This window comes from Oncorhynchus keta, chromosome 24 (assembly GCF_023373465.1).
Source record: "Oncorhynchus keta strain PuntledgeMale-10-30-2019 chromosome 24, Oket_V2, whole genome shotgun sequence".
NCBI lineage: Eukaryota > Metazoa > Chordata > Actinopteri > Salmoniformes > Salmonidae > Oncorhynchus > Oncorhynchus keta.
In genome coordinates, this window is record NC_068444.1 from 31,153,580 (window position 1) to 31,167,023 (window position 13,444).

Genomic DNA, 13,444 nt, shown 5'->3' on the forward strand with positions numbered 1-13,444 from the left:
CCAAAACACCTTGCATTCAACTCTTTATTCAGCCTCTATCAATATTAAATGTGTGTTACACATGAGTGAGTTTGAAACTATTATATTTGAACGAGATAAGAAATGGTGAGATAACAAATGGATTACTGTGGGAACAATAAACAAATACATTCAAAATCCTAGGTGCTGACGTAAGATTACTTGTGTTGCGTGTGTGCGTGTGCATGTGTGTGTATGTATCACCGCCCTGAATCCGTTATAGCCCACTGTAATCAGTCAGGAAGCAGTGCCACTGTTGCACTACTCTGTATCCGGATCTGTGTTTTTACACACGTTTCTGCTCACGCTGGCATTTCCACAAAGGATTCTCTCCGCTGTTTGTCCCTAACTGTCTCTGTGAATTTTTCCAGTGGGAAAATGGGATCGCTTGCCTGGAATCTCAGATGTTCCAACTGTAATGTTTACTGTGAGCCAGAGATAGCATGTCAGGGGCGGACTGGGACCAGAACTTGGCCTTGGAATTTCTAACACACCAGTCCATTTTTTTCCTTGATGCCCCCATTATTAGCCAAATAATGATAAAAAGGCCAACTGGGCTAAAAAATGGACCAGCCCATCTGGCATTTGCCTGAAATTCCAGATGGCCTGTCCGCCCCTGCAGCATGTGATGGAGCATCACCAATGTGTGTGTGTGTGTGTGTGTGTGTGTGTGTGTGTGTGTGTGTGCCCAATGCGGTGAGTAAGAGCAGGCAGAGAGTTTGAGGACAAAGTGGAGCCACGAGGGAGAGAATACTGTGATAGATTCTCTGTCCATTGTCTACAGACACCTTGAGAGAATGAGAACATAGTTATCTGTTTCCATAAGGAGCAGCAACCTCAGAAAGAGAGGGAGGGAGAGAAGGGTGAGGGAGAGAGGAGAGGAAAGAAAGGGGAGAGAGACAGGGGAGAGAGGTGTTCAAGAGGGGGATTGATGAGACACAATGTGTGTGGGGTACTCGTGGGGTGAGTGAATGGAGTACTGTGTGTCCTACCTGTCTGTTGCTGTAGCCCTGTAGCAGCAGTAGGTAGGGGCAGTCTTGGGGAGGGTGAATGGAGTAAAGTGTTACGTTATCGTCACTGCTCTCCGTCTCCTCCCTCTCTCTCTCCATCTCAGGGGAAGGACAGAGGGGCTTTGTGTAAGTCTCTGATCCAGGGTCCTCCAGAGGAGGAACATTGGCGTCAACATAGCTCTCTTCATCTCTCTGTTTGAGGTTCTTATCGGGGTTCAATTTGTGATTCTGTTTCACATTCTGTTCATGGTCCTGACTGTGACACTGATTGTGGTTCTCGTCTTGACTGGGAGTGTGGAACCCATTGGGGTTCTGACTAAGGGGCTCAGTGGGGTTCTGTTGGCGTCTCTGTTGTGTTTCTGTGGACTGGGGTGAGAGGTCTGCTTCACTCTGGCTCCTCCACAGACCCGGACCCCGTTCAGACTTATTCTGGCCCCCACATACCCTCCCGCCCCTGTCCTTTTGGTTCCAAGCCCCACACACACCCCTCTCTAGGGTAGAGGTCACATACACACTCCTCCTCTCGATCAGGGCAGAGGTGACTCGAGAGCGGCTCTTCTGGAGTTTACGAGCCTGGGCGTTGATGCCTGAGAGACAGGAGAGAGTTTGGATATATGTGTGTGTGTGTGTGTATGTGTGTGGTGTGTGTGTGTGTGGCTGCCAAAATCAACATGCAGAAGCTAACGTGCAGGAAACAGACTGCAGTGGTGGATATGATGGTTGGGAGAGAGAAACGTTCAACATTAAAATGGTAAAACAGTAAAACACAGGCAGGGGGCTATCATAAGAGTTGGTTTAACCATTCATAAGACAAACACATAACAGGATGCACCTCTATGTCATTTTGCTGTCCCTTCCCCCTAGCAAAGACACTACCCTGGTATCATATCCCACATTAATCAATCAATTAATTACCAGGGAATAAAGAAAACCACTGGTACTACACCTGCATTGCTTGCTGTTTGGGGTTTTAGGCTGGGTTTCTGTACAGTACTTTGAGATATCAGCTGATGTACGAAGGGCTATATAAATACATTTGATTTGAGTACTGCAGACCTTGCAGTCTCCCTATCAGTCCTACCAGCAGTGACCGTGTCCTTGTCTCTTGATCTCTTTTCCTCCACACTGGCTCTCCTCTGGATCTCAAACCGCCTCGCCAAACCCTCCCTGGGTTTCCATAGTGACTGCAGGAGGAGGGGCTTCTCATTGTCACCGACGACCCGGAAGCATTCCGTCTTCCACTGGTGGTCACCCACGTAGCCAATGGAGTCGCAGAGAACATACGACTCCGCCTTTTCCTTGTTCAGACCGTACCTGGGAAATTAAGGGAAGTGAAGCTGTTTATAACAAGGATAGTATTTACAACTAACAACTCTTGGAGGACAATGGGAACGGACTTCAGTAGGCTTAGTCTATGTCTGGTAAACCGTCTCTGCACGCCAAGCTCAGAAACACACCCTGACTATCTCCATTCTGTTTCTGGTTATAATACAGTATATTAAGTAAGGTGAGAGTGAGAGAGGCTCTCAACAGCATGGTTAAATTGGTCAGCCTTCACGGTTTGTGGTTCTCTCTAGAATGTTCCAAAACGCCCATGTAAACGCTAGATCTGGCACACACACACTCAATGCATTATACTGAAAATATAGCCAAAACAAAACATGACACACCGGACATGTACAATCAATGCACTATACTGCAGTTATACTAAACAACTACCCTTGAGAACAATATATACACATTTGTCTAAATTCTATTCCTTGCATAGCATAGGCTCAACACCAGCGTGAAGGATGTGCATTAGTCATCTACTTCACAGTGGGTGCTCTGGCATAGTACTTACAGCTCACAGGCCCCTGACACTGGATAACAAGCTGCACATGTCACATAACTAAAACAATTGCCAAACAAGTTTCATATATGATCAAAAGTTTGGACACACCTACTCGTTCAAGGGTTTTTCTTTATTTTTACTATTTTCTCCATTGTAGAATAATAGTGAAGACATCCAAACGGTGAAATAACACATATGGAATCATTCAGAAAACAAAAAAGTCTTAAATAAATCAAATATATTGTACAGTTGAGACTCTTCAAAGTAGCCACCCTTTGCCTTGATGACAGCTTTGCACACACTTGGCATTCTCTCAACCAACTTCATGAGTTAATCACTTGGAATGCATTTAAATTAACAGGTGTGCCTTGTTAAAAGTTAATTTGTGGAATTTCTTTCCTCCTTAATGCATTTGAACCAATCAGTGTTGTAGTGACAAGGTAGGGGTGGTAAACAGACATTAGCCCTATTTGGTAAAAGAGCAAGTCCATATTACGGCAAGAACAACTCAAATAAGCAAAGAGAAATGACAGTCCATCAATACTTGAAGACATGAAGATCAGTCAATGCGTAAAACTTCAAGTGCAGTTGCAAAAACCATCAAGCGCTATGAGGAAACTGGATCTCATGAGGATTGCAACAGGAAAGGAAGACCCAGAGTTACCTCTACTGCAGAGGATAAGTTCATTCGAGTTAACAGCCTCAGAAATTGAAGCCAGAATAAATCTTTAAATCTACCCAAAATCTAAGAAATCTAAGACAACATGCATACACACATGCGCACACACACACTCCTGTACCTCTCCAGTGCCTCTTTGACCAGCTCCTTAGCACTGGAGTGTGTTGTTGCCAGGACACTCTTGTAGTTTGCCCCCTGGCAGATCTCACTGCCAAAGATCTTCAGAATGCCTGGTGCCGTTATCTGATTGGACAGTTCAGCAGGGTCGTCTGTCATTGATGCATCCCCGGGAGAAACTAGATGGAAACGTCACGAAGAAAAGTAGTGACTACATCATCAGAACTGGTAAGCAAGTGTCTTAATTTATTTTAGGCTGGGGTCGGGGTTAAGGTTTAGACTGCTTGCCAGTCAGATGCTTTCTGCTTAAGCCAACTCGTTTGTCATTGTCAAGGTTAGGGTTAATGTTTATAAAAATACAATTTTTATTAGAAAACGGCATACTTCTGTCATTCGACTCCTTCCAAGCATGGCTAGGTAAGCCAGGTAACCCGGGTAAGGCCATAGCGGTGGCGTTATGGGCGGAGCCTCGCTGGAACACAGCAGACAAGCGGTTGGTATGACGGCGGATACGACTCCTGGATGGCTGTCGGATGACGTCCACGCCCACACTGTCAGCTGACCTGGTACTGGAACCAGAGGAGCCTGACCTGAGGGGGAGGGTGGGGGACACAGATCGAGATAATGAGAAAGAGAGATGAAGGGAGAGAGAAATATAGAGAGATGTCGCTCTGTCAGTAAGCAATGTTGTCCCACCATACTGTAGAACTCTAATAGAATAGTAATCTAAATCCACTGTGTCACTTCCTCATATCTCTACCCTCTTTGAGAAAGGTATCAACATTGAGTCTCAACTAGACAATACCATCCATCCATCAACAGTCCCCAATCTTACTTTACTGTGCTATGCTCAGTCTGTTAATGAGATAAAATGGTGTTGTTAGACCTATTTCTGCAACAATCCATGTAAGCTTCTTATTTTAATTGCTCAATGCTTCATTGTTAAGGGAATTGGAGTTGTTTCTTTCAGATTAACGTTTATAGAGCCCCACAGTGTATGGGTCATAATACCCATAAAACCTAGTGATTAAAACCAGAAATGGTTCCAACCATTTTCTAACCATTCATTTCTCCCATAGGGGAATTTAGAACCACTTCAAACAAGGTCTCTGTTTCATGTAGGTTTTCCCTGGCGTGACATTTTAGTAACCGTGTAAATCTCTCTCGGACAAGGTGACTTTTATCAATATATTCGTCTCTATTTACTCTCAGATTCGAAAAAAGCTAATTAGCATCAAAATAGACATCATGCAAAACTACAAATCCCTGCACGCTCCGGCACCTTTGCTGCCAGCTACTACCTACCTTGATCAAAAACTAAATATATATTTTACATTTTCATTTACTCTTCCACATTTGACTTAACTCATATTTGTTGGCTTATTCATGCATTTGGTCTTGTATCTTGTACAGAATACTATCCTAGTAGAAGTCAGATATTTACAATGTGCCATGAATACTAGGCTAGTTTCATGCCAAAAAGCTAGCTAGCAAGCAACCGAGATGACAATAGCAACATACCCTTATTTTACCAGATCCTCTTCTCCTTTAGCCAGTGAAGATCCATATTTAATCCCTTATGTCTGCCAACAATATGAACGAGGTCAATTCACTGTGTCAGAATCGTTCAATATGAACAATTTCAATTCACTGTGTCAGAATGCACTGGTGTATTAAAGCAAAATAGACGAAAGTTGTCTGTTCTTTCGACCAATTGATTGGTAAACATTTTAAAACTTATATTTTCCATATATAGACTGTGTTTTAATAAAATCAACTATATATATGCATTGAGCTGGTCTGATGCTTTAAGCGCACTGTTTGATGAAATAAGACACAGAGATCAACCATCCTCCTCCCACACCTACCTGGCTTTCGCAGATTCTGCCATTACTCTCCTGAAGTTGGCGGTAATAGGCTACATGAAAAGTCGGCAACCGTTCTCATGTGGAATGCCAATTTAAACCAAAACTAGTTTCTCACAAGTCTAGCATAGGTTGTGAGCTCTGCAAACAACTGGTGGCATGTATTCATGGATGCCAAGGGAAGCCAGGCTTCCCCCCAAAAAAATCAGCAAGAAAAAAAATAATCTATAAAATAATTGATGTTATGACTCTCTGTGTTTCATACATTTCCTTTAATTCGCAAGAGGCTGAATGTATCTCACTGGAGAAAGCATCCGAGCGAGCCAAAATGCGCCTCTCTGTCTCTCTACTTGTAGGCCATCTATCTGTTTCTGTCTGGACAAAACATGTATGACATTATTGCCGCCCCTGACATTATTGCCGCCCCGCATTATTGTGCCCCTGTTCTGAGAGGATGGAAGTTCAATATGTAGCTAGATGTAAAAGGATCATGTTAACTACCTAACGTTACCCATAAGTGGAAGTTAGTCTAGCGAGCAAGCATTTTAGCCAGGTAGCAGAGGACAACAAAAAATAAAAGCGTGTACAGTATGACAGAGTGATAGACTGTTTCATCAACATGACACACACACACACAGAGAAATCAGAACCATGGACAGCCACATATTTAGCTTACGTTGATTGGACTCAATTGTTTTTGGTGTCTTTTAGTTGTCACTGTATTAGACCAAGCACATGTGATTTTTATGATGTTGAAATGTTGAAGTTGAAATGGTGCTGGAATAGTTTTAATTTAACATTTTTTAACTAGGCAAGTCAGTTAAGAACAAATTCTTATCTACAATGACGGCCTATCCCGGCCAAACCCTAACCCAGACGACACTGGGCCAATTGTTCGCTGCCCTATGGGACTCCCAATCACGGCCTGAAATCGAATCTGGGTCTGCAGTGATGCCTCTAGCACTGAGATGCAGTGCCTTGGACCGCTGCGCTCGGGAGCCCAGTTGAGACAGTTCCTGTTTCCTTTGTGACTTGCGGTAACTCTCCATGGTTTAGTGGTCCGAAAATGGCGGAAACATTAACTGTTGACGGTGATGCAGTACGGAGCTAGATTTGGCCTCAGCTTGCGTCCGGAGGCTCTGCAATTGCGTCACACCCACCATACGAAGCCTCCGACCACATTAATGGATCAAGCATAAATTGGCTTTTAGTCTTAGCCTCCGCAATGGGTTAATTCACTGAGCTGGGAACAAATAAGACAGGTGTCTCGTGTGCTATGAAAAATATATAGATTTGCTATGACTCGACAAAAAATTACTTGGTCGACCAACAGCCTACTGCCCAAACAATCAACCAGTCGACTAATTGGGGACATCCCTTCTGCTTTTCCATTTTAGGAATTAGACCAGCATAAATAACACAAAATGTAAAACAGCATATTGACCAAGGAGCAGAGTTCATCTTGTCAACCAATCAAACAATGTTTTAATGACAACATCCAAGCTGACAACAACTGGGACCACTGGTCTCTACCCACGGTACCCATATTTTATCGAGGTTCAATTGGCATTTATCACGGCCAGTGTGTAAGTGCCATTAAATGTGTTACGGAGTCTAAATGTTATCAAATCAGGAGAAGAACAAGTGAAGGAAGGAGCATAGGTAAAATGGAGAGAAAATAAAATAGAGATTTCCAAATATAGTTCCAGTTTGCTAGGGTAGCTTCAAATCAAGTAGTACTTGAAGTAGGATACCTACCCCTCACCCACAGACACAAACAAACATGATCAAGAATGCCTAGCTTCACCATCTACGCTAACTAGCTAGTTAACTAGCAAGCGAGACTGTTGGTTTATAAAGGCCAAAGAAAACTATACATTTCTCATGCATGTAAATGGATAGACAAATTGATGGCTAATGTAGCCATCTAGTCAGGCTAGTCTCACTAACTAGCTAACCATGCTAGATAACATGTATTGTGTCAATTTAAAACTTGCTCAAGATAGCTTACATATTTGTCAATTTATCAAATGTAGCCAATGTATTCATTATTAAATTTAGCAAACATTAGATAGTTAATCCAGAGATTCTTAACTTTGCCTTGATTCGGCAATCTCATCCAGATCATCATGGCCCTGGTGAGTGATGTGAAGCTTGAGACTGTCACACCCTGATCCGTTTCACCCGTCTTTGTGATTGTCTCCACCCCTCCTCCAGGTGTTGCCCATCTTCCCCATTATCCCCTGTGTATTTATACCTGTGTTCTCTGTTTGTCTGTTGCCTGTTTTTTTTGTTCGGAAAACCTACCAGCGTTTGTTTCCCTGCTCCTGCCTGTTTTCCTGCTCCTGTTTTCTAGTCCTTCCCGGTTTTGACCGTTCTGCATTCCCTGACCCTGAGACTGCCTGCCGTTTGTACCTTACCCCCACCGTTTTGGATTATTGACCCCTACCTGCCTTGACCCTGAGACTGCCTGCCGTTCTGGACCGTTTACACCCTTTCTGGATTACTGACCCCTGAGTGCCTTGACCTGTCATTTGCCTGCCCCTGTGGTTGTAATAAACTCTTGTTACTTCTACACTGTCTGCATCTGGGTCTTACCTAAACTTGATAGAGACAGGCATTTGTAGTTCTGTATGATAGCCACATTAGGTGTAAGGTGGAAGGTGGAAAACCATTGGAATCATTTCCATGTTTGACTGCTAGGTATTATGTGTATTACGAGATTTACGTGTATTACGAGCGGAACCTCTAACATTGTACTGTCTTGCCACAGCACAGTGAACCGCAGCACATTTAAACATTTGATTGGTGTACTTATGAAAGGGTCAAGGGGATTGGATGCTTTTTTTTATTTTTAGAAACGCCCCTCAAGATTAGAGCACTCTCCACTGAGATTGTAAAACTGTAAAATGAGCAGCACAGTAGCACTACATTGTATGTACAATGTTGCCAACAAAATTAGGTGTCTGTTACTCCCGTACCTATTGCAGAATGCAGCCATTTGAGAGCATGTACTAAAGTCAAATGAATCCACACCTGCATTCGTCTATGGCAGGCTCGTTTGGTGATTGGAATCTACGCTGTCACAACGAAAGGGCAGCAGAGACTTAAAGTATGTTTTAGCAGGGACGTTTGGTAGGGTGACATCAGAGACGACCTCTCATTCAGGGCAGGTGGGGCTTTCCTGTTTTGCACGTTATTTTGGTATTAATATGTGTCACATATCAGTTTGTAAACTAATATATATATATATATATATATATATATATATATATATATATATATATATATATAAATAATTGAGTTAATAAAGCAGTATACAAACATTCTCTTTTTTTGTGAAGGCAGTTCCAAAATGCAGATGTTTCAGCCTAGCTTAGTGCTTTCTGTGGTGGTGGGGCAAGCCATCAGAAAATACGGAGCATTGCACCGTGATTGGCTCAGTGTTCGGTCACTGGGTAGAGCTAGAAAATTCAAGCCCCTTGGGTGCTGCCATAGAGTAATATTAAAGAGTGCCCATACAAGAAGGCTCAAGGTCATTGGCCACAGATAACATGACGTCAAAATCACATTATACAGTGCCTTGCGAAAGTATTCGGCCCCCTTGAACTTTGCGACCTTTTGCCACATTTCAGGCTTCAAACATAAAGATATAAAACTGTATTTTTTTGTGAAGAATCAACAACAAGTGGGACACAATCATGAAGTGGAACGACATTTATTGGATATTTGAAACTTTTTTTAACAAATCAAAAACTGAAAAATTGGGCGTGCAAAATTATTCAGCCCCTTTACTTTCAGTGCAGCAAACTCTCTCCAGAAGTTCAGTGAGGATCTGTGAATGATCCAATGTTGACCTAAATGACTAATGATGATAAATACAATCCACCTATGTGTAATCACGTCTCCGTATAAATGCACCTGCACTGTGATAGTCTCAGAGGTCCGTTAAAAGCGCAGAGAGCATCAAGAAGAACAAGGAACACACCAGGCAGGTCCGAGATACTGTTGTGAAGAAGTTTAAAGCCGGATTTGGATACAAAAAGATTTCCCAAGCTTTAAACATCCCAAGGAGCACTGTGCAAGCGATAATATTGAAATGGAAGGAGTATCAGACCACTGCAAATCTACCAAGACCTGGCCGTCCCTCTAAACTTTCAGCTCATACAAGGAGAAGACTGATCAGAGATGCAGCCAAGAGGCCCATGATCACTCTGGATGAACTGCAGAGATCTACAGCTGAGGTGGGAGACTCTGTCCATAGGACAACAATCAGTCGTATATTGCACAAATCTGGCGTTTATGGAAGAGTGGCAAGAAGAAAGACATTTCTTAAAGGTATCCCTAAAAAGTGTTGTTTAAAGTTTGCCACAAGCCACCTGGGAGACACACCAAACATGTGGAAGAAGGTGCTCTGGTCAGATGAAACCAAAATTGAACTTTTGGTTCAAAAATAAACATATCCAGGTGTTAGAATGGCCAAGTCAAAGTCCAGACCTGAATCCAATCGAGAATCTGTGGAAAGAACTGAAAACTGCTGTTCACAAATGCTCTCCATCCAACCTCACTGAGCTCGAGCTGTTTTGCAAGGAGGAATGGGAAAAAATGTCAGTCTCTCGATGTGCAAAACTGATAGAGACATACCCCAAGCGACTTACAGCTGTAATCGCAGCAAAAGGTGGCGCTACAAAGTATTAACTTAAGGGGGCTGAATAATTTTGCACGCCCAATTTTTCAGTTTTTGATTTGTTAAAAAAGTTTGAAATATCCAATAAATGTCGTTCCACTTCATGATCGTGTCCCACTTGTTGTTGATTCTTCAAAAAAAAATACAGTTTTATATCTTTATGTTTGAAGCCTGAAATGTGGCAAAAGGTCGCAAAGTTCAAGGGGGCCGAATACTTTCGCATGGCACTGTATAAAGGTAAAATAAAATAAAATGTACAGTCAGATTTATGTAACCTTGTCTTCAGAAGATGTTATTATATAAATAATAATATAATATAATAATCAGTAATAATATATGCCATTTGGCAGACGCTTTTATATATATTTACCTAATTTAGTCTGATCAGTGGAACAATTCTCATTTTTAACAATGGCCTAAAATATAGGGTAATTAGTGTGCTTGTCAGCAAGAACACTACTATTAATCCCCACACTTATTTTATTATTCCACTTCTTCACAATTTTGCCAGTCTACGGTATTCACATATTTGAAATTTGATATGCCTTCTTGTGTCTTTGAAAATTAATTACATGAGGCTATGTATTTTTGCAGCCATTCCTGGGCAGTTTTGTATAAGTCATACAAATACGCATTGGATATTAAATGCTCCAGGAATCAAATATAATTTTGGACATTTTAGTATTGTGCACATGCTAGGCAGAGATGTTAAGGGGACTCACAACTTCTGTCTGTGTAGAGTAAGATAATGGCAAGGATCTTAAACTAGTATGTGTAAATCACCTGAATATTGATATTCATTCGATTTTTCTTAAAGGTTGGGTGATTTTGAGAAATTAATTGTTATAACAACACCCAGCACTTGGGAACATAGATCAGGCGTGGCCAGCCCTTCTGGACAGAAAGCAGGATTTTATTCCAGTCCTATTTTAGAGAGATCATTCACCCAAAAGACAAAATGTTTGTGTTCTTACCTTGAAAGCTGTCTATCGACAAGGAGACTGCAATCTATGATTTGGTTCCCCACTGCCATCAACCATTAATGTGAGTACTTCCTCGGTAAAGCCTTGGTGTAGTGGTGACACTCCTGACACGTGTCACATACAACTTTCCACCTGAGAACAGGATCAATCCCTGCTTCCAACCTTCCTACTGTGTCTCCCATTTGCCTGTCTACCCATTTCATTTCATTATAGTCTGAATAAACTGTCAAACCACCACCCGTCTAGGGGTTGTTGCAGGGGGTAATGGAAATTCAAATAGCAAATCTAACTCCAAGCTTTTTTCAAAAGTTGACAGCCCTGGTATTATAACTCATACTGTGGTGCTCTATTGGAAAAGTTCTAAAACTTCCATAACCTTTAAACCCGTGGATGATATAGCAAACTCCAGGGTACCATGAGCGACATGCACCTACAACCTTGAAACTGTACGTCCAAGTATTTTGTATTTATTATGGATCCGCCTAATGCAAAGGCAGCAGCTAAATTGTAGAACAGCTACTCGCCGTTCTACAATGTCTAAAACTTTACAATTCATTCACAACAGATTTCACAACACATTAAGTGTGTGTCATCAGGCCCCTACTCTACTACCACATATCTACAACACAAAATCCATCTATGTTTGTATAGTGCGTATGTTATCGTCTGTTTGGATGTATGTGTCTGGTATGCATGTGTCTGTGACTATATTTGTGTTGCTTCACAGTCCCCACTGTTCCTTACGGTGTATTTTTATCTGTTTTTTAAATCAAATTTTACTGCTTGCACGAGTTACTTGATGTGGAATAGAGTTCTGTGTAGTCATGGCTCTATGTAGTATTGTGTGCCTCCCATAGTCTGTTCTGTACTTGGGGACTGTGACGAGACCTCTGGTGGCATGTCTTGTGGGGTATCCATGGGTGTCTGAGCTGTGTGCCAGTAGTTTAGACAGACAGCTCAGTGCTTTCAACATGTCAATACAGCTCACAAATAAAAGTAGTGATGAAGTCAATCTCTCCTCCACTTTGAGCCAGGAGAGATAAAAACGCATATTATTCATGTTAGCTCTTTGTGAATATCTAATGGCCAGCCGTGCTGCCCTGTTCTGAGTCAACTGCAAATTCCCCAAGTCCCTCTTTGTGGCACTTGACTACATGACTGAACAGTAGTCCAGGTGCGACAAAACTATGGCCTGTAGGACCTGCCTTGTTGATAGTGCTGTTAAGAAGGAAGAGTAGCGCTTTATTATGGACATTATGACCATGACAGTTTACAATCCAGAGTTACTCTAAGCAGTTTTAGTCACCTCAACGTACTCAATTTCCACATGATTAATTTCAAGATTTAGTTGAGGTTTCGGGTTTAGTTAATGATTTGTCCCAAATACAATGCTTTAAAAAAAAATTAAGCATTGTAGTACAGTGGGCCTACATGCATTACTTACTGTGAAGAGCCATCACTTGGTTTTCTCCCCAGCTTTATGAAGCGCCGTTTGGGTGAGCAGGCAGGTAAACCCACGGAATGGAGTGAATTTGTCTTGGGAGGCAGAGGGCTCCGGTCCAAAGTCATCTTTGTGGAGTCCATTCCAAGCTCCAGATCAAGGCTCCAAGAGCGTTAAACGCGTTGGTCTAAAAATAATATTCGTATTCTTTAAACAAATAAATATATAATAAATAAGTAACAAACACTTTTGAAATCAAACAAATGTGCAGAGTTGAGGAATTGCTCTTGGTAGAAATGATCGAGCAATTGCCAACACCCGTTTCAGGAGAACACCGAATGACACTAATCAGAAAGTGGAAAGTCAGAATCATCACAGTCCAAAAAAACGGAACATCTGTATTTTACAGTTAAGTCATTTACGCATTTTACCGCACGCAACGCAAGAGCTGCTCCAAATGTACGAGATCGCTACATCTCTGTCGCCATTCAATTTGAGGTCTCAGTGCCAAGAAAGCGACAAGCGGGAAGGCGACGTTGGATGGTGCGCGCTGACAGAATGAACTTCAGAGTGCAACTGCGTGGGAGCGCACGTGCGAAGTGGTCGTCAGCCCACCACTGCCAACTAAAGTTAAGTATCGTAGTAGTTCAGTTCTTCTCTTTTGTTCTCTTTACACGCTCCCCTACAGCCCTATAGGCTAACCATCTTCAGAAAATGGGTTGAACTTGACAGTGAAATTTAATAGGTATTCCCCAGTTCGTCATGGCACTTTGGGTGCAGTGGAATTTAAGATACTCTTCCAATTTGTTT

The 13,444-nt window shown here is 42.1% G+C and overlaps 1 protein-coding gene across 4 annotated transcripts in view; it reads right to left on the bottom strand.

The window, feature by feature from the left end:
- LOC118357728 (ras-interacting protein 1-like) overlaps window positions 1-13,444 on the bottom strand; it is a 36,584-nt gene extending 23,140 nt beyond the window's left edge. For 2 of the 4 annotated variants that reach the window (XR_008078550.1, XM_035735089.2), the window contains exons 1-5: window positions 12,638-13,444; window positions 4,043-4,248; window positions 3,663-3,837; window positions 2,110-2,342; window positions 1,011-1,615 (exon numbers count right to left, since the gene is read on the bottom strand). Coding sequence is in view for 3 of the 4 variants with exons in the window: in XM_035735089.2 (XP_035590982.2) it covers window positions 1,011-1,615; window positions 2,110-2,342; window positions 3,663-3,837; window positions 4,043-4,248; window positions 12,638-12,777 (1,359 nt within the window). In the remaining variant the exon portion in view is untranslated. The remainder of the gene's footprint in view (window positions 1-1,010; window positions 1,616-2,109; window positions 2,343-3,662; window positions 3,838-4,042; window positions 4,249-12,637) is intronic. The other 2 variants (XM_052478133.1, XM_052478134.1) reach the window with 2 other exon arrangements.